Source organism: Gopherus flavomarginatus, chromosome 22, assembly GCF_025201925.1.
Source record: "Gopherus flavomarginatus isolate rGopFla2 chromosome 22, rGopFla2.mat.asm, whole genome shotgun sequence".
Lineage (NCBI taxonomy): Eukaryota > Metazoa > Chordata > Testudines > Testudinidae > Gopherus > Gopherus flavomarginatus.
The window spans coordinates 2,269,797-2,288,519 of record NC_066638.1 but is presented as its reverse complement, the minus strand read 5'-3'; the positions used below and the strand labels follow the sequence as shown (position 1 = coordinate 2,288,519).

Sequence of the window (18,723 nt, the reverse complement as noted above, 5' to 3'; positions counted from 1 at the left end):
AGTAGCCAAGTCACAGATTAACTCTTGCTCTGTGTCCCAGCAGAGCAGCGCCCGCTGCTTCCCACAAACACGTGGTCCGACCTGCTCCAGGGCCAGCTGCTACTGCAGCAGGGGGTTCACCTAAGCCGCTTAGAGAGCTCCCTGCTGAGTCCATAGTCCAGCTGAGAGTGTGTCTCCTGACCTACAAAGGCCTCCATGGGAAGTGCTCTAGCTGCCTGTGGGTGCCTCTCCCTCCATGACAGCTACAATCCCACACAATGGTGCAACTCTACAGCAATGGGGGATACTCATGGGTGCAGGGGACCAGATGTCCCCAGGCTACGGAGATCACCGCCCTGAGAAAGAACAAACACCTGGGATAAAGCCACTCTCAGGCCTAGAGACAAGACTCATTTCTTCACCTTCAACAGTTTCTTCACGTACCCTGTCCCCTGCACACGTACACAACGCGCCCATGCAAACACAGGGATCCCGAGGAACTCAGCAAGCTTCCAGCTGGGAAGGGAGAGACTGTTGTTGTCATTTCTCCTCGTAAACCCTCCTTTATTGCTGTGGTGACAGGGGCTGTCTAAGGAGAGAGCATTTCTGGAACGTGGAGTGAATGGCTGTTCATGGGGAATTTCCACCCTATTAATCCCAGCCTCAGTGTCCACCCACACAGGCCAGTGCCTTCTTTTCTGGCAATGCTTTGTTACTCTGGGTAGTAACAAGGTTTCCCTGCTATGGCTCACAGGGGCTGAAGCGATAAGGATGGGGATACATTTATTGTTCCCAGAAGGGATTTTGAAAAGTTGGGTTATATTTTAACCGTTAATCGATCCCCTGCTGGTGAAGTCTTGTTTTTCTGTCTGATAGTCTCTGGCAGTCCCTGTGTGAGTCATCTGGCCCAGATTGCTTGTGCAATGAGGCAAGGATCACTGGGTACACGCTCAATGCAGGAGAGAGATAGTCCATGCAATATGCCACTTCAGCCACACAATTCCATTCTGCCCAAGGGTGAGTTAAAGAACAGACCATCATGTTTCCTGTATTGGCCAGTGTGCCCATACAGGCAGCATACTGCAAACACACAGACGCAGTCTGGGAAATTACTGGGCAATGTTAATAGCACGTGTAGCAATTTGCTGGGATTTCATCGGCTGTTCAAGGGCAGCTCTGGGAAGAGTTAGTGAGGCCAGAACTCTGCCTGGTAAGGAAGCTTTGCCCAAGCATGCAGCGAGTTTAGGAATAAGCTTGGCGACTCCTTAAGGGGATTCATCCAGGAGACGACAGGGAATCTCTCAATGAGGAAGCAAGGACTTGGGATATTTATGCCTTTGTGCATCTTAGTGGCGGGACACTTATCTCTCCTGACACCCAACAGGAACCAGCTTCGCCATGCAAATGTGGTTTTTGGTGAAGTCACAGGCTGACCCTATGAATGACTCTGATGGCTCACTCTCCTTGCTTCTAGAATTTGTAATTTATGGAACAGCTGACAACAGCCCCAAATGCAGAATCATAATCAATGTGTGATGAAACCAGTGAATTCCAGACCTCTATGACCACACACTCAGTAGAAGAACTGGGAATCGTTGCAGCTATTGGGCCTTAATAAGCCTTTAGGGCCTGATTTTATTTTTAAATGCTAGCCTCCTATTTTGCACCCTCAAAGTGCACAGCTGATGCCATATAGATGTTTACAGTTCCAGTCACTAATCACGCTCACAAAGAACTGCATTATCAATTTTTCACCTGCAACATTTTAGGTAAAAAACCAGAGATCCAGTTAAAGAGCAGGCTGAAAAATCAGACTAGAGTGTCTTCTCATAAATGATGCCAGGTGACTGAACTCAGGGTGTGGATGTTTAATCGCAGTGGAGTTTGGATGGGTAAGATCATCTTTATCTCAGACTATGGGTTTATTAGTCTATTGCTCGACCCCCGGGGAACAGTTTTCATTTTCCTCATTCTTCCAGCAATCAGATTGCATCAGCGTTAAGCCTTAGCCCTCTTCAGAGCAGTGGAGATCTTGAGCTCAGCTGGATGAGTGGAGTAAGCAGCAGAACATCAGCCCTCTTCCCCTTTATTCTAGCTCCTCTGCTGGCATATGCGCCTACCTGAGATGCTTCCCTGTGCACGTTCTTTCACTCTGAACTCTGCACAGATTCTAAGGACACTCAATAGTTTGAGTCCCCAACTTTCCTTAACTACCCTCAAACAGCTGCGTTAGGGAGACGTCTCTTTGTACGGGTGCTGCACAATCCTACAAGCTGCGGAACCACTTCTAGAGGTGCCAAGTCCCGCTGACCCCAACCGGAGCTGAGGGTGCTGAGCACCTCGCAGGATCAAACCCTAACTCCAGTGGAAGCAGGGGCTATGCTTGACACCAGACAACAGCTTCGTGGGGCATCTTGCCAGCTCCCATGTCTGTTAGAAGAAAGCTCAAGAGGGGGCCCGACATATTGAACTCAGCTTTGCTGTTCGGCAAAATGGTGACGCTTTCCAGCCAAATGTTGATATGGTGCACTCAGCACTGACTAGGGACCTTTCAGAACCATTCCCTATAACATTATAGACTAATTCATTAGCACCCCATGGGTCTAGTGCGGTCGAAGATGGAGAATGTGCATTGTAAGCTAGGAAAACATTGCCTTCAGGAATAATAGATTAAAACGTCTTTCCCATGTATAACTGTTATTTCAGGAAAGTGGCATTAATTGTGATTGCTTATTTATTAATTTATTATCATTTTCCCCCACCTCCAGGCTTTACCTATAAATGAGATGTACTATAGGCTGAGCTGGGACTGATTAATAGGAGGTTATCTGGGAACTGCTTAAAGCTGCCTGGAATAGATAATGGCAGTAGGAGTAATTAAAATGTCTTTTATATTTGAAAAATAAGTTTTGCAAATTTTAAGGGTTAGTTTATTATGTTTCTTTCCTGAAAGGAAAGATACATGAGGTTTTTTTAGCATCATGCCAAATTCAGGAGAGTCCCAGACAATAACACCCTATATTAAAACAAGCAAACAAACACATGCCAAGAAAAATGCCTCCTGGAGTCAGAGGGGAACTAGCCCATGTTTAATGAGACTGAAGATCATTTCAAGCTGAATTCTTCTCATGCAAAATAAACCTGCCGTGTCAAAATATCTACCAGAGCAAGGAGGGTTAGGCTGCAGTTCTCAAAAGAGCGTCAGGCAGAGAGGTTCCCAACACCTATTGAATTTCAGCACCCACAAATCCCATCCACAATGGCTAATGCCCTTGTGCACATGCTCAGCTTTCAGTGTGTGAGCAGACGCACCGAGATCAAAGTTACGGGAGGAAGAGAAGTTGAATAAATAGTGCGGGCCTGAGTTTCTTCTTGCCGCCACTTGTGTATATGTGGAGTAACTCCAGAGAAGTAAATGCAGTTACACGGGTGAAAAGCAGCGTACATGAGAGGAGAATCAGCGTGTCTGTTAACATGAACAGCTCCATGACGCTTCAGTGAGAAGGCCGGTTTAAATGAAAAAATAAATGACTTTAGACCAAAGCTAAGTAAAACCTCCTAGTCACCGTTCTGTTAATACAGGTCCACTCTGCCCCTCCAGGGTCCTGGAGCTGTCTGACACACCCAGAAAAAAGCATTCCCTACAGCTCGCTGACTACACGCGGCACGCGCTCACATTCCAGCCCGGTGAGGGGGACAGTAAAAGGAGTTGCACTGATCTGATACTTTACCAGAGTAGTGAAGATGAAGTGGTAGTATTCCGTCATCATGCCCATTGCCATGGCCTGAAGAAGAGTATGGGGAAAGGAGAGTTAGCAAGATGTATGGTAAAACTGTCTAGAAGAAACCATGAAAGAAAAACACCTGAAGGGTTGATACATGCAGAGAGAGATGAAACAGGAAACACATTTGGATTCTGGACTGATTCAGCAAAGTGCTTAAGCATGTGCTTAACTTTAAGTTCCTGGGACATAAGCATATGCTTACATGCCTGGCTGAATCAAGGCCTATGACCCTTGTGGCCTGTTTTAAACAGGTACTGGGCACATTCAGATCCCATTGACTTCAGTGGGGCGTGGTGCTCCAGCAGTGAGAAAAATCCAGAGATTTTACTACACCACCTGGGCATCCCCACACGTCCTATACCACGTGAAATCCCAACACTGACAATCAGCTGACTGCTGCTGGCCTGGCTGGGACAAAGGGAGAAAGATATGGCTGTGTTTACTTCCTGAGGCAGGTCCTCCAGATACCATGGTGATGGGCAACATTAGAGAAACCTAGGCAGACAAACAGCCCACCACCAGAGTAATGCTGCCTTGTGTTGATCTTAAAAAGTGAAGTGTGAAGCTTTTTATTCCTTAAATTTGTGTTGGCACTGCTGTGTATTTCCATCTGTTGCTGCTAGCGTGGGTCTTTAGTGCCTACCACGTTCATACAACTCATTTTTTAAAATGACTGTGCCCTTTTTTTCTGAACATAATCAACGGAGGATTATAATTAGCATTTGGGACTCTAATTAGAAATATTTCAGGAGTCAGAAAAAGTCCGGGGGGGGGGGGGAAGAGAATGGAGGGAAGTCACTCAGCCGTTCTGTATTATTCTATCAATGAAGTTAAATCCATTAGTATACATTTAAAACTGCTTGATGGGCTGAAAGGACTGCTCCAGAAATAGTCAGAGCAAAATCTGGCACCCAGGGCAATGTTTACTATTTCCAAGAAGCATTGTAGTAGATCTTAATAGTTGGATGGAATGGAGGGCAAGACAGTTTCTGGCAGGAAGCAGGAGCTGCAGATACCCAGAGAAACAAATAGCTATTTTTTTTCATAGCTGCCTTAGCTGCTTTAGTCAGAGGGAAATAGCATGTCAGCATCTTTGAAGCACAGGCTGTAAAGCAATGTCCAGTTAATGGATGCAATATTTTAGTGTTTCCTTCTACAACTAATCTGTGAGATGCAAAAGGGATCAGGGTAGACCAAGAAGCAGGAGTCCATGTAAACGCTGACTTCCACACATCATTGCCGGGATGGATATTAATAAAACTAGACTGAATGAATAATTCTACGATACATATCACTGACTCTTTTGGACCTGGAGCCTGGAGTAAATTACCAAATCCATTCCCCTTGCAACAGGGCACAGCCCTAGTGTATCTAGGAAAGGAATCCTCCTGGAAATGTTTTCAGACAGAAGGGAGGTTTGGGGTTTTGACCTCAGAGGATGTTTGCTTCTCTCTGCTTTCTGTTTGGTTCTGCTACAATTACTAGGGCAGAGTTTAGCTCAGAGGAAGAGAATGACAGTTTGAAAAGAAGCAGGGGATTAGGGAACATGGAGAGGATGGGCCAATCCAGATCGCAGGGCCTAGAAACCCAGAATCCAAAGTTTTCCCTTAATTCCTTTCCTTGACCTGGATGTCTTTAAAAAACATGATTCTATTAATGCAAAAATAATCAGGTCTCTGGTCTCAGCAGAAAATTTCAACCCCGAAGCAATGAGGCTGTAATTCTCTGAGTCATCCATGATGGCAAATGTTAATGTGCTGGGGCTCAATCCTGCCATCAGATGCTGGTGTGATGCATGAGTCTGAAGGCAGAAAATACCTCTGCTTTTATAAAGAAATAAAGAAAAAACAACCCACAGAACAGCAGAGAGGTTATCAACAAACACCAGGAGGAGAAGAGTGGGAGCTGTGTGCAGAACAAGAGTTCAGCAGTCCAGTCACAGACAGCTGCCAAGGAGGAGGTGGGAGTTCAGAGAACACATGTGATTGTAAACTTGTGACCACAAAGACTGAGACCAGAGATACCTGGCAACAAAGACTTTTCGCAGGTGAACTTATAATGCAAGAGGATAAAACAGTAAATACTTTAACTCCCTGGTGCTATCCCAAGAAACTCCACACCTGCTTCCTGGGAATGTGATGGTCTCATATGTGCTCTCTGTGGTATTGAAGCTGTTGGGATAGTCCTTCGTGGGTTAGTGGGGTTTAAAAGGATTGCCCAGGGTAACTATGAGTGGCCTTGATGCCATAATCGCTATGGGGACATTTGTAATGAATGTGTTAAATAGACTGGGACCCAGATTTTCAAATGTGACTCGTGATCCAGGGTGCCCAACCTGGGCCACTTCTGAGGGGCCTGATTTGAAGAGAGCTGGTGCTTAGAACTTTCTGAAAATCAGACTGTGTTAAGGCATCTCACACTGGACACCCAAAGTTTAGGAGTCACTTTTGGAAAACGTGTCCTATATCTATGATATTTAATGGGGCGGCATGGCAGGACTCCTCTCCTGCTTTGCATTGCAAATGAGTCCAGTGCTATAGGTGAACTCAGAGCACTTGTCTTGACACGGGAACAAAAGCTGCAGGTCAGGCTTGCTTGTGGTTTAATTGGCATGTTTGCTAAAGTCTCCCAGAAGGGAATAACACAGAAAAGTTGCTGTTGTTTAACAGAAAGGGTCTGGTTCTGAATCGTATCCATTTTGCACAAACGTGTGACACGTGATGCGCTGTTCCTGTGTCTTGCACAGTCTTCTTCCCCTCCCACCCCACTAATTCAAAGTGGGAACAGAACCCTGCCATTGTAATCTGGTGGAATTCGACAGTCACTTTGCTCAGGTGCAAAGGCCTGCAGAAGTTGCAGAGGATGAGCGGATTGGACTCATGGTCTCCATAACCCTTCCTGCAGAGCGCAAGGCTCCATTTCACCAGTTGGGGTTACCAATGCAGCCCTAACTTTGGTGTTCTCTGTGTGCTCTGCACCGCAACCTGACCTTTGTAACATAGTTCTTTGTACAAAACCTGTATTTTCAGGTGTAAAAACCAAGTGTAGAGGAAGTAGCTTTAACTATAGCCTCAGAACATTGCCCAAAAGAGCCTAAGCAAAGCATTTGCCACTGCAAAAGTGCGGTATTTATTGTAAAGGACGTTACCTACAGGGGTACACCACAGATGTCTCAGCTGGATTATCATCATTGCATGAGCATGAATTCCCAGAGGCTTCCCACTTCCCAAAGGATCCCTCCTGCTGCAGCCCCTCCGGAGCTCACCTGTTTGAGAATCTGAGCTGCCATCAAGTGGTTGCAGTCAAAGATGATGCGGAACTCCCTGCCTCTCTTCATCTCCTTCAGCAGGGGCCTGGCATCCTCCGTGTCGATGGGCAGCTGGCGGATCTTCAGTCGGATGTTGTACCTTGATGGGGCCATGATAAGCTCCTGCAGCCGTATCAGGCCTTAGAAAGCAGTGTTTCAAAAAGAGAAAACCCACAGCATTATCAGGATTGGCTGCTGTTGCCAGCAGTGGGTCCCTTCCACATCCACTTGGCTTCAGGTTCCTCCACAAATTTTTACTGGGCAACTGTTAATTTTCATTCACAATTTGATTTCACAAAATAATTTCCCTTACCCCCTCTGCCCCACAATATTTAGCATTTTTTAAATGTCTACTGAAACAAAGGATGCAGCTGGGCCATGGTTTTAAATTTCAGCCACATCTAGGGCAACTGTTTTCCAACTTTTACCATATGAGAAACCCCATTCCTAATAACTCACTTTCCATCTAGCTGAGATCTAACTAGGATGCGCCCTGCCCCTTTCCCCCCACCATTTGGCCATGTGGGATTGGCAGGACAGCCATGACCCCTTACAGCTTTGGGGTCATGCCCCTGCAAATTAAGAGCCCGTGTTCTAGGGGAAAGAGAGAGCACGACAACCAGCCAGCCAACAACTCAAAAATCTGTTTCATTTACTGTGTATAGATTAAATAAGAAAAAAAGAGTCCAATTAAATGAGACTTGAGTCAAACTGAGTCTTTAGGGGTAATTAATTCCAATCTGAAGAGAAGAATCTCATCTCTATCATATTATATTACGGCCATAAGTGTGGGCAGAAAAAGAAAATAATCGGAGACTTTCTTTCTACTCGTGCACTCATTTCTTTCCTCTGGAGAAAGCACAATGCCGTGCCGGCCACAGCTGGTGAAAGTTTGTGGGATCTAGCATTGCAAGAAGAAACCCAATAGAAGGCTGTTGCAAAGAGGGAAGAGACAATGGCAAGCGTCCTCGTGCAAAATGGAAGAAGTGCATTTGAACATGTCAGGGAGGGGAATATACAGGGAGCCACATTAGCCAACAGCAGTGTCACACGGCATTCTCCTCAGCACTTCCCCTAAGGAAACTAGCTGGTTTCATGAAATTGTCTTGCACAAGCGACCCAACATGATTTTATCTTTAGAGCAGGTGCTTTGCTGGGCTTTGTTCCACTATCAACAGCTCCGTCTACATACAAATGTTTGTAAGGTGCATTCTATGGTATGAGCCAGACAACAAAGGCTTTGTAGACAGTTATGCCATTAGTGGGAGCTTTGTGCCCTCAGTGGCAAAACTACCTGCCAAATTCTCTGCTCATGTAAATTGACACTGCGCCGCTGCCTTCAGTGAAGTGGCACCAATTTACACTGGCCGAGAACTTCATCCTTCATCTGGCCCTTGTCGGCAGCAGTGGTGATGAAGGCTAGCTGATTGACAAGTCTGTAAAAGCTTTAGACGTATTCCAAAGAACTCTGTGCACTTCTGCTGTGAGTTCCTGAGGAATTCGGATCTGTCCCTGTGGACTCATCTCACTGCACATTACATGATTTTACTCTACCAGGGCGCATGGGAAAAGTCCCGAAATGGAACCCACAATAGATGAGCTGCTTTGCTCCCCCTTCACCTACCTGTACTGTCATCATAAACAACGGTAGCTGACCTCCATTTCAAATACTGTACAAGGTCCAGAATAGCATGGCTGAGAGAAGCATAGTCGGGGTAAAGGTTGACATAGAAAGTGTCCTTGTTATCCAAAGGGTGATGCTTCCACCGAAGTTGTATATGGGGGACTTCCAGTGCATTGCAAATAGACTGAACAGCATTGGTACAGGAGCCTTGAGAAGGCCCGAATATTGCTACAACCCCCAGGGCGAGCTGGTCACAGGCTGCAATAGAAAGGGATCGAGGCTGTCAGTACACCAGGCAATATCTTTCCTGGGACTGACTGACACTGGGGGAGACAAGCCCATCCAGAGCGTGTCACTTACCCAGTCATATCTCAAACAGCACAGCGCTGGGGCTTTGTCTTGGCACATGGAGAGAGAGAGAGTGGCATGTATGGGGATGGATGGACGGACAGACAGAAGTCAGTGGAAGTTCTCTCTGATGTAATGAGAGCAGGCTTGAGGGACAAATGAACTGAATGTCATCACCTGTGTTATAAACATAGAACTGACACTGTGCAGAAGCTTGCATCTTGTGGCATACAAGCTAAATTCCATTTGGCAAGGCAGAAACCACGCCACTTCCTGACAGGTAGAGAGTGTGTGCACATACATGGTCACTTGCACACTCATATATGCACGCGCACGAATGCCCCTCTATTCGTTCCTGTGTGGTTTAACATCCAGCAAAAAAATAATGCTTCAGTGAAGATAAACATGATACTTACACTTCAGCCTAGCACAGTGCAGGGGTCACAAAACCTAGGGGAACTTCCAAGATAAAACCCCCTGAAAAAAGCAAATATCAGCCTTGATTCCTGGTAGACTCTGTGACAATCAGTTACCAGCTTTGTCTATTGATGCCTCTCTGGTCTGTGAATTCGGACAGAGTCATACTTTTGCTGAGCAGGTTTCCCTCAACCTCCCCAGCTGAAGCTAATCCATCACCTTCACAAGCTGACAGACAAACCGCAACCATAGCACTTGCTGTGCCATCCAGTTTCTCCCTCCCGCCCTCTGGACCTCACTCACTAGCAGCTCAAATCAACTGGCATCCAATAACAATAATGACTTGTGGCAGTGGGGCAAAGGGAGGTGCAATCTCTCCGTACTAGAGATATGTGGTGGGCAGACAAACTCTTCCGTGTTTATCCAATTTCTAAGCTTTTTAGGGTCCACCATTACTATTCCACACTTCTGTGCTTTTAAAAAGTTCACCAAACCATCACCTCAAACATGATAGAACATCCACACAAACCACAACAGGCAAGAAGCATTTCATAATGGCACAGCCCACCATTTCAATGCTCAAGTTTTACCCTTCTTCTAATGTGTGGGGGGGGGCGGGAGAATAGGGGACTCTGTTTCATTGGATAGAGTTCCCAGTCTTTACCTAGCAATGCAAATGCACCAGGAAGTGGCACATTAATTAAACATGAAGGAGAGGCTTAAAAACATAACTTTATTTACTTGTCATATTCTATTAACATTATGTCTAAGTGGAGCTGCTCAAGAGCCTTGCAAACTTGAGAGTTGGAGGAGAAATAGGTTAGCTGTGTACGGTTAGCGGGTGAAGGAGTTGTGTAGTCTAGTGACCGGCATAGGATAAGGAGCTGGGAGATGCATGGCTGAGCATCTGATTTACAAGGCTTTTGATCTGGAATTCACTTGACCCCTTGGTGTTTCAGTCAACTCAGCTGTAGAAACAGGCAATAGACCTGCACGTACTGGGTGCTACAATGGTCCTGAGAATTCTAGGAAAAGATATTCATAAAATCCAGTAAAGTGGTGGCCACTTTCCACCTGAAGTGGGAGAATCCCGATGAGTGAGAATCAGGATTAGTTTAGTTTCTGCCATCAACACCTTTGGTGGCATCTTGGAATTTCCTATTGCATGAAGTTCAATTAAATGGAAACATCTGCATGAAAATATAGTGGGCTTCAACACCTGTTCCTTTGTGTGTTTGTTTTAATGAAGAAACTATTGCCCAGGCGACAGAAGATGAGGAGGCTCCAGTGTGGCTGACTTGAGACTCCTGCAGCTCTCCACTTTTTCTCACTGTGGTCAGGTTATTTCAAAAATATGTGCCTGTGTGTAAGCCCCAACACACTGAGAAAGCAACGTGAGCAGCTCTGAATGCAGTGGTTACTTAGATTCCTCTGAGAGATGCAGGGCCAAGATTTTATGGGGTCCACCTGTATCAGTGGAGCCCTGTGTTGTTAACCTTTGACACACTGTTGTAGCATTCCAGGTAGGTTCTAATCTCCCTCCCTGCCATGCACACCAGGTGATGTACTTCCAGGAAGGATGCTGCCAAAGGTGTCATCCAAGTGGGTATATGCATGATGTCTCCAGCAGTGCATTGTTACCGTTGCCGATCGCAATACTCGTAAGATATTTATTTTTGCCACATGCATATAATCAGTCACTTGTAGGTGATCTTAGCCTTAGCAGCTTCAGCTGACATGGAGTAAAATGGAAATGGGTAGAAGAGATGACATTTTTAAAATAAATAATTAAATAAAGCCCTTAAAGACCTTAAAGCTCCTGGCTACATGTTCAACAGGTGAGCAGAGAGCAGTCTGCCTCTGCTCAAGCCAATTCTTCACCAGATGGAAAAACGAGCTATCTACTTACCTTTCTTAGTGGCTTCAAAGCTGTCATGGAAGTGTATCCTCTGAATGTCATAGGTCAATGTTGTGTTAGGCAACAAAGTTCTATTTCTATTGATAATATTGGCAGAAAATCTAAAGGCTTGTTCCTCGGCACTCATAACCTGGGCATTGGGGCCATCTGCATACTCGAAAATTCCTCCTGCAAGACAGGACCAAAACAGTTACCAACAACATGAAGGTTCAGGAGCACCCTTTCCCACAGCGTGTCTAGGGACAAACTCCTGGGAAAAGCCAACACATTGCAAAGCTACATTAGGGCTACAGCCAGTGGTAAAAAAAAGAAGGAGGTAAACTAATCTCCCTTTACCCGCATTTACGCTCAACTACACTACTGGCTACAGCCATGTCTCCCCTGGATTTAATCAGTGAGTGGGAACTTCCCTGTCTTCCAAACTGCATGGGGGGACCTCTCTCAATTTCCCTAGGAAGCTCAGGGGAGTTTGGGAGCCCAGCCGCTCACTGCTGTGTACATGATAGTGCACATTCTGTTTTGACTTGAGCACCCAGCCCAGAGACGGCAGGCAGGGAAGCCAAGTCAGCTTATGGGGACACCTAAAAACAAGAAACGGGGCCTCTCTGAGAAGGAGGGTTTCCCTAGTTCCCCTTTTACTGCTAGGGAGATGCTGGTAGCTTATGTTGGGGCTGAAACCAGGGATGCTCAGAGATAGTAACAATTCTGGAAATATTTTTTCATAAGTTTCTCTCTCCCTATCCTGCCCTGTTTTGCCATCCTCCACTTTCTGTCTCCTTCCCCTTCCCCTGACTATCTGAGATTAGAGGTGACCGAGCCTCAATCAACATCACAGAGAAAGTATACAGAGGCCAGGATAGAGCAGGTTGAATTTTTTTTCCGTTTAAACAAAAGGCATTTTGACTACAGAATTGATATTTTCCAACCAGCTCCTGCTAGGAGGATAAGAATAAAGTGGGTATGAGTGTAAGGAGAACTGGCCAGGAATTTTCCAACAGAAGTTTTTTCCTGCTGGAAAACATCAATTTGTCAAAACCAAAACTGTTCACAGGAAACAGTTAGTTTCAGTGAATCTCCAAATTTGAAAAAAAAAATGAAAAACAAAGTTTCAAAGTCATCAAAATGGGAAATTCTGACATTTAAAAAATATTTTTTTGCTTTTCAAGTTGTTTTGAAACAATATTTTGTTTTGAAATTTTAGTGAATTTATACTAAACAAGAGTAAACTTTTTATAAAAAGGTCAAAATTAAACCAAAATGAAATTTTGTTCACATTATTGGTTCACAATTTTTTTATTTTTTTTTAGATTTTGAATTTTTGTCCCCATTTGGAATAGAATTTTTTTTTTTTAATCTTGAACATTCTCCTGCAGCAGTTAAATCGTTTCCCAAGCTGCAGAGTTGTGGGAACACAATCTGGAGCCTTTACATTCTAAGTCACCAACTGGAACATGGTCCACGTTGACAGTGACCAGGAATTGCTGTTTTGGCTTCTCTTTCTGGGCCCTACCTCCTGCCATGCTGTGATGTCTTATGTCTTAGATTCTCCACCACTGAGGCAATCGGTGTGTTGACTTTCCCCATACACAGTCACTGTGCTGTGTGACTAATGCAGAATTATAATTAATATAAGAATTAGGAGTGAAATCTCCAGCTGCTTTCTGCTCATCCTTAAGTTCCCACTTTGTCAATCCTTCTTTTTAGTTTTCTCTGCCCCATCTTTTTTTTTCCCCCTCCTTGAATTTGGCTCTCCAAGTCCTTAGTTCAGACAAGCAGAAACTTCTGAGTTTGCCTCCAACTACAGCCTGCCCTGCTCAATAATGCACGGCTTGAACGCATGCTTTTGCATGTTTGGAAATTGTTAATGCCATTACATTTCCCCAACGGCAGCGAGCTCATGTCATGGTATCGCTAGCTTTCCTGGCTCTGCATTTGTAAGTCTTGTCCTCAATTCCCCACTGGCAGCCTCTCTAATTGAAGTGACTGAGTGAGGGCGTAAATTATGTAATTGTATCTCCTTGTCTTGGCGATGCAGGAACAATCTTTTGCCCCTAAGGAGCCCTAGTAAGACACACAAACCTGACTCTGTCTGATAACACGCAAATCAAAACACTTAATGAAAGAACGAGCTCCGCAAATGCAGCTGGTAACAGATGGTCTCCAGGTTCATTAGCTGGAAGCAAGCCTTCCTCTTCGATTTAGGAAAGCCTTTGCAATGTTTCGTTATAGATGGCAGACACCTTATCAGCTCTATTGGTATTTAAGAAACTACATGCCTCCTCCTTCCAGGTCCAAACCACACTGTCTAGACATGTTTGTATTAATCTGATGCTGGTCAGGAGTACCAGTCTGGTGGCAACTGGGACTGAAGCCCCTAGGAGGATGTACATACAGCAAGTAAACAGCCCCTTAGCCTGAGTCCCTTAATCCTGAGTCAGCAGACACAGGTCAGCCCCGGGTGTTTAATTGCAGTGTAGACATTCCCTAATTCATCCATAGGCCAGTAACTTAACAGGTCAAACTTCCCCCACACCATGTTTCAAATGGATCAAGGGAAAGATTTTTCTGCACAATATACATTCAACTTGCAGACATCATGGCCACAAGATGCCACTGAGGCCAAGAGCTTAGTGAGATGAAAAAAAAAAATGGAGCATTTAATGTCCAGAGTTGATATAGCAAGGATTCAAAAAACAAACAAACACTTCCCCCAGTTTTGGAAGGGCTCTTAACTCTCCTGCTTCAGGGCATAACCAGCTTCTAAAGACTTGGGGACAGGAAGGAATTTACTCTAAGGGCAGGTTATCAGTTTCTTATACTCTCCTCTTTGACAGTGGCCAGCACCAGCTGCTAGAGACAGGATACTGAACTAGGTGGGCACATGATTTTATTGAGTTTAGGGCAGATAATTCTTATGTTTTACAGATGACATAAAAATTGTTACCAAGTATCAGAGGGGCAGCCGTGTTAGTCAGTATCCACAAAAACAACGAGGAGTCCGGTGGCACTTTAAAGACTAACAGATTTATTTGGGCATAAGCTTTCGTGCGTAAAAACCCCACTTCTTCAGATGCATGGAGTGCATAAGAAAGAAGCACAACTCTCTGGCAATAACCTCTGGTCATTGCCAACTGGGGACAGATGCAACCAAGTGATCATGGAAACACTGTCCGCAGTCCTCAGTCCTGTACAGTCCCCTTTTACTGAATTCCCTGACCCCTAGATCCTTGTCCTCTAGCAGTGCTTGCTACTCTTGTATCTCAGAGAATATCTCAGACTGCTCTGCTCAGCCAGCAAAGGGTGTCCCTTCCCCAACCCAAAGCAGCCTCCACACCATACTGCTGCTTGGAGATCTCCCTTTCGTTCCCTTTTTATCCTGTGAAATATTCACAGAGCCATTCTCCATCCCAGCAAAAGCTAAACTCCACCTTATTGACATTAATGATTCAGTATCTATCATCAGGAGTCTCTCTCATTCAGTTATCACATTAAAAATACCCAGCTACGAAAAGCCTTCACTTCAGAGAGATGCCATCCCATCCCACCTGCTCCTTTGGCCCAGCCAGCCAGACCAAGCACAGGTTTCAACCTACTGATACCAGCTCAGCCTCGCACTGCCACAGCAGCTTGGAAGTCATAGGGGGAATGGCTTGTCAGGGGCTGATCTGACCAGGAAGCAGTACTGAGTGCTTTATAGAGAGCTCCTAATGAAGGCACAGCCAGGGGCCAGATACTGCGGTGGGGCAGCAGGGACAGATGTTTGGGGAGCAGCAGGAACAGGAGAGATGCATGGTGGAAGGGCAAGGGTGGGATATTGATCCTTAGTTATTCATGCCAGCAAATGGGCAGAGGGGAAGGGATGAGGCTCACCAATGGCTTTGTCACTCACTCACTCTCTGCTCTTGGGCAGATCATTTTCTTGGCCTCTTTGTGCCTCAGTTTCCCCATGTTGCACATGGGGATAGTAACACCTTGTATGTACATATATGAAGATCCCAGAAACTGCACATACACAAGTGGAGCATTCGATTATGCAAAGCTACTCCCAGGCATAAGCATTTGCGGGATTGGAGCCTTAATTTGTGCTTCTGGAGGCAGAGACTTACCTTTATAAAAGTCTGCACTGCTCCAAAAGCACAGATATTGCTGTAGAAATAATGAACAATAATAAAAATAAAACCCATTGGTGAGGCTCACCCCTTCCCCTTCGCACAAAGGTTTTCAACCCAGCACATTTTAGCAGCAGGATTTTGTTCTCTAGCATTATGCTGAAATGAACTGGCTTCATGTTACATTGATTAGCAAATGACTGACGTGTTTTCTCCCAGCTCAGAGCTTTCAGAATTGGTTTGGAGTGTGTCTTATTGTGACAGAATACAGTAGAATTGGGTATGCGGATTATCAGTGTTTGATCCCAAATAAATTAACACTCCAGACATCCATTTGGATATAATAGGCTTTACTTTGAGAAAGGATTCTCTGTGCAACCACCTCGCAACTTGAATTTAGTGCCAGGCAATGAGAAAGGAGACAGGCACAGGTAATATATTTCTGATTACAGTGCTGGCTGAAGAACGCATTGGGACAGAGGCAATGTGAAATATACCTGCATTTGCTAAGGTGTTAGAGAGCCAACAGGCAGCAACATATGACAGAATAATCTTTTACACAGAGGCCCTGGAGGAGGAGTGGTGGTGGTGGGTGGGTGTGTGTGTGGGGGGAGGAACAACTAACGACAAATCTCTTCAGTTTAATCAAATGTGCTGAAAAGAACAACTCCATCCATTTGGAAATTCCTTGCTGCCTTTTCCCCTGGATTGGTGTGGGGTTTCCTCTCTTAGCTCCTGTGTCTTTTCTTCACATACGTTCTTCACAATCATTACTTACAGAGCCTAATAACTAGCTTGGAAAGGGTTGATTAATGCATAATCTTCCTCATGATTACACAGTGTAATTGGCATTAATTTGGAGAGCTAGCTAATTATGAAAATAATTGTCACAGCTTTTCCATTTTAATGAAATGGGGAAACTGGGCTTGAACTATTGAGAGAAGTGGGGATACAGTAATAGCGTGTGGAGCCCAGGGTTATGGAGATCTGCTTCGTTCTATGTATACCCGGCCCTTGAGTCGAGTCAGGACAAAGACAATCTTTCAGGGTTGCAATAAGAAAAACTATCAACAGAAAAGAAATAAACTTAGGAAAATATCCTGAAAACCAACCTCCGCTAGCCATTCCCAGGAGTAACACAGCCACAGTGAGGTCAGCCTCAGTTCAGCAAACAGCTCAGCCACCCAAAGAACAAACAGCTTGTTAATATTTCAAAGCAGAGTTTCCCCCTTGTTCACGTTGTGTGAAACAATCCTTCTCACTCCCAGTGAAGCAGTGAGAACTGAGGCTCTCACAAGCGCCCAGAAAAGCCAAACAGTTTTCATTCCTGACCTAGCTGTGATTTTATTTTTAGAGGCCGGTGGGGGTGGCAGAAAGGAAGGAGGTACGCAGTTTTTTCTTTCCCTGAAGATGGTGGATATTTGCCAGTTTTGCAGTAAATAACACTAACATATGGAGGACAGATTTGGCATTTTTACTTAAAAGTCAGTAAAAATGGTGAAATGCTGCTCGTGAGATGCACATTTGCACATGAAAATATCAGCTTGTGCACATGAATACTCCAGGAGAGTTAATTAGCAAGTTCACATGGTGCGAGTGTTAATTGCATCGGCCAGACCTAGCTCTCGGAGTGGTATAAATCCTGATCTCTGCAATAGCTGGTGCAACACACTTCGCTTTATTATTATGTGTGTGTACTCCAGTAGTACCTATAGGCTTCAGTTGAGATCAGGGCCCCACGGTGCAAGGAGCTGCACAGACACAGTCAGAGACAGATTCTGCCTCAAGTTGCTAGTGATATAAGTAGTCACAGACAGTGAGTGAAGGTTATCTCCATGGTGGAGATGCAGAACTAAGGCCCTGACACCAACCTCACAGGCAAAGCCTGTGGCAGAGACAGTAACAGAACCCAGCTTGTCTAAGCTCGAGCCCAGGATCTTCAACCCAGGTCACCTTTATCCTGACTTGGTACTTGTAAGCTCTTTGAGGCAGCCCCTACTCAGCACAGTGGGAATGAACAAGGAACAGCCAGACTGGGATCAGGGCCGGCTCTAGCCATTTCGTCGCCCCAAGCGTGGCAACACGCTGCAGGGGTCGCTCTGCCACTCGCCGGTCCCGCGGCTCCCGTGGACCTTCCGCAGACGTCCCTGCGGGAGGTCCACCGGAGCCGCGGGACCAGCAGACCCTCAGCAGGGACGCCTGCGGGAGGTCCACCGGAGCCGCCTGCCACCCTTCCGGGAACCGGCAGAGCCCCCCCGCAGCATGCCGCGCCAAGCACACGCTTGGCACACTGGGGTCTGGAGCCGGCCCTCACTGGGGCAGACCAGTGGCCCATCTAGCCCAGTATCCTGTCTTCCAACAGTGGTCGCTGCTAGGGGATGAACGGTGCTATTGGGAGCAAATAGTCAATCATATTAATGGGGCTGAACTCAGCGGGATTGTGCTCCAAAGTCTTTCTGAAATACAGCTCTTGTACTAACACAATGTAACCATTACCACAAGGTGCGGCAGGGTGAGGGGACAGAAATGCAGTCAGCTGTCTGCGTTTCCCCTAGGTTTCATGTAGGTGTCCTTCCTGGTCTTTTGACAAGAACTTCACCATGACTTTGCTCAGATGAAAAAAAAAAATTGAAGTCAATGGACTGTCAAAGAATCAGCAATAAAAAGGTATCCACTTTTATGGCTTGTCTATAAATACACGTCATATGAAACACCACAACTAAGGGTCCTTTTGTGGTGATGTATTTCTCTACAGCATTTCCCACTGCCACCCTATTTTAAAAAGTGTTCGAGATGTCTTGGAGATTAATTGAGTTACTGTTCACTTGATTTAGTGCTAACAGCCTTTTCACAGTGTTACCTCCTTGTCTATTCAGATCACAGCTGCTCATCCTCCCCCTTCCTTTGCCTCCTATGGCTTTGCAGGCAGATAAAAGATGGCAGTGCTGAGGTCTCTCACCCACTCAGCTCGATTTCAGGGATGCTTTGCAAGATCTTCCTGATAAGCATGAGAGTATTGGCTGCCTAACTGATCCCAGAAGGGACCATGCCATTGCCCTGGGTGGATTGGTTCACATTTATGAAGGTTGAATGGCCGCAGGCACAGAGTGTTTGCAATTCTACTCGTAAGCAATTTTGAGGTAGGGGCCCTCTGTTAGTTCTGTTTGTACTGTGCTTAGCACAATGAGGTCCTGGCTAGAACTCCTGGGCATCACAAGACTACAGATAATAATAGT

General features: G+C 45.5%; 1 protein-coding gene across 5 annotated transcripts in view; it reads right to left on the bottom strand.

Moving 5' to 3' along the window:
- GRIK3 (glutamate ionotropic receptor kainate type subunit 3) overlaps positions 1–18,723 on the bottom strand; it is a 224,901-nt gene that overhangs the window by 94,656 nt on the left and 111,522 nt on the right. For all 5 annotated transcript variants that reach the window (XR_007770854.1, XM_050932089.1, XM_050932091.1 and 2 more), the window contains 4 exons: positions 11,370–11,546; positions 8,696–8,953; positions 7,030–7,211; positions 3,711–3,764 (listed from right to left, as the gene is read on the bottom strand). Coding sequence is in view for 4 of the 5 variants with exons in the window: in XM_050932089.1 (XP_050788046.1) it covers positions 3,711–3,764; positions 7,030–7,211; positions 8,696–8,953; positions 11,370–11,546 (671 nt within the window). In the remaining variant the exon portion in view is untranslated. The remainder of the gene's footprint in view (positions 1–3,710; positions 3,765–7,029; positions 7,212–8,695; positions 8,954–11,369; positions 11,547–18,723) is intronic.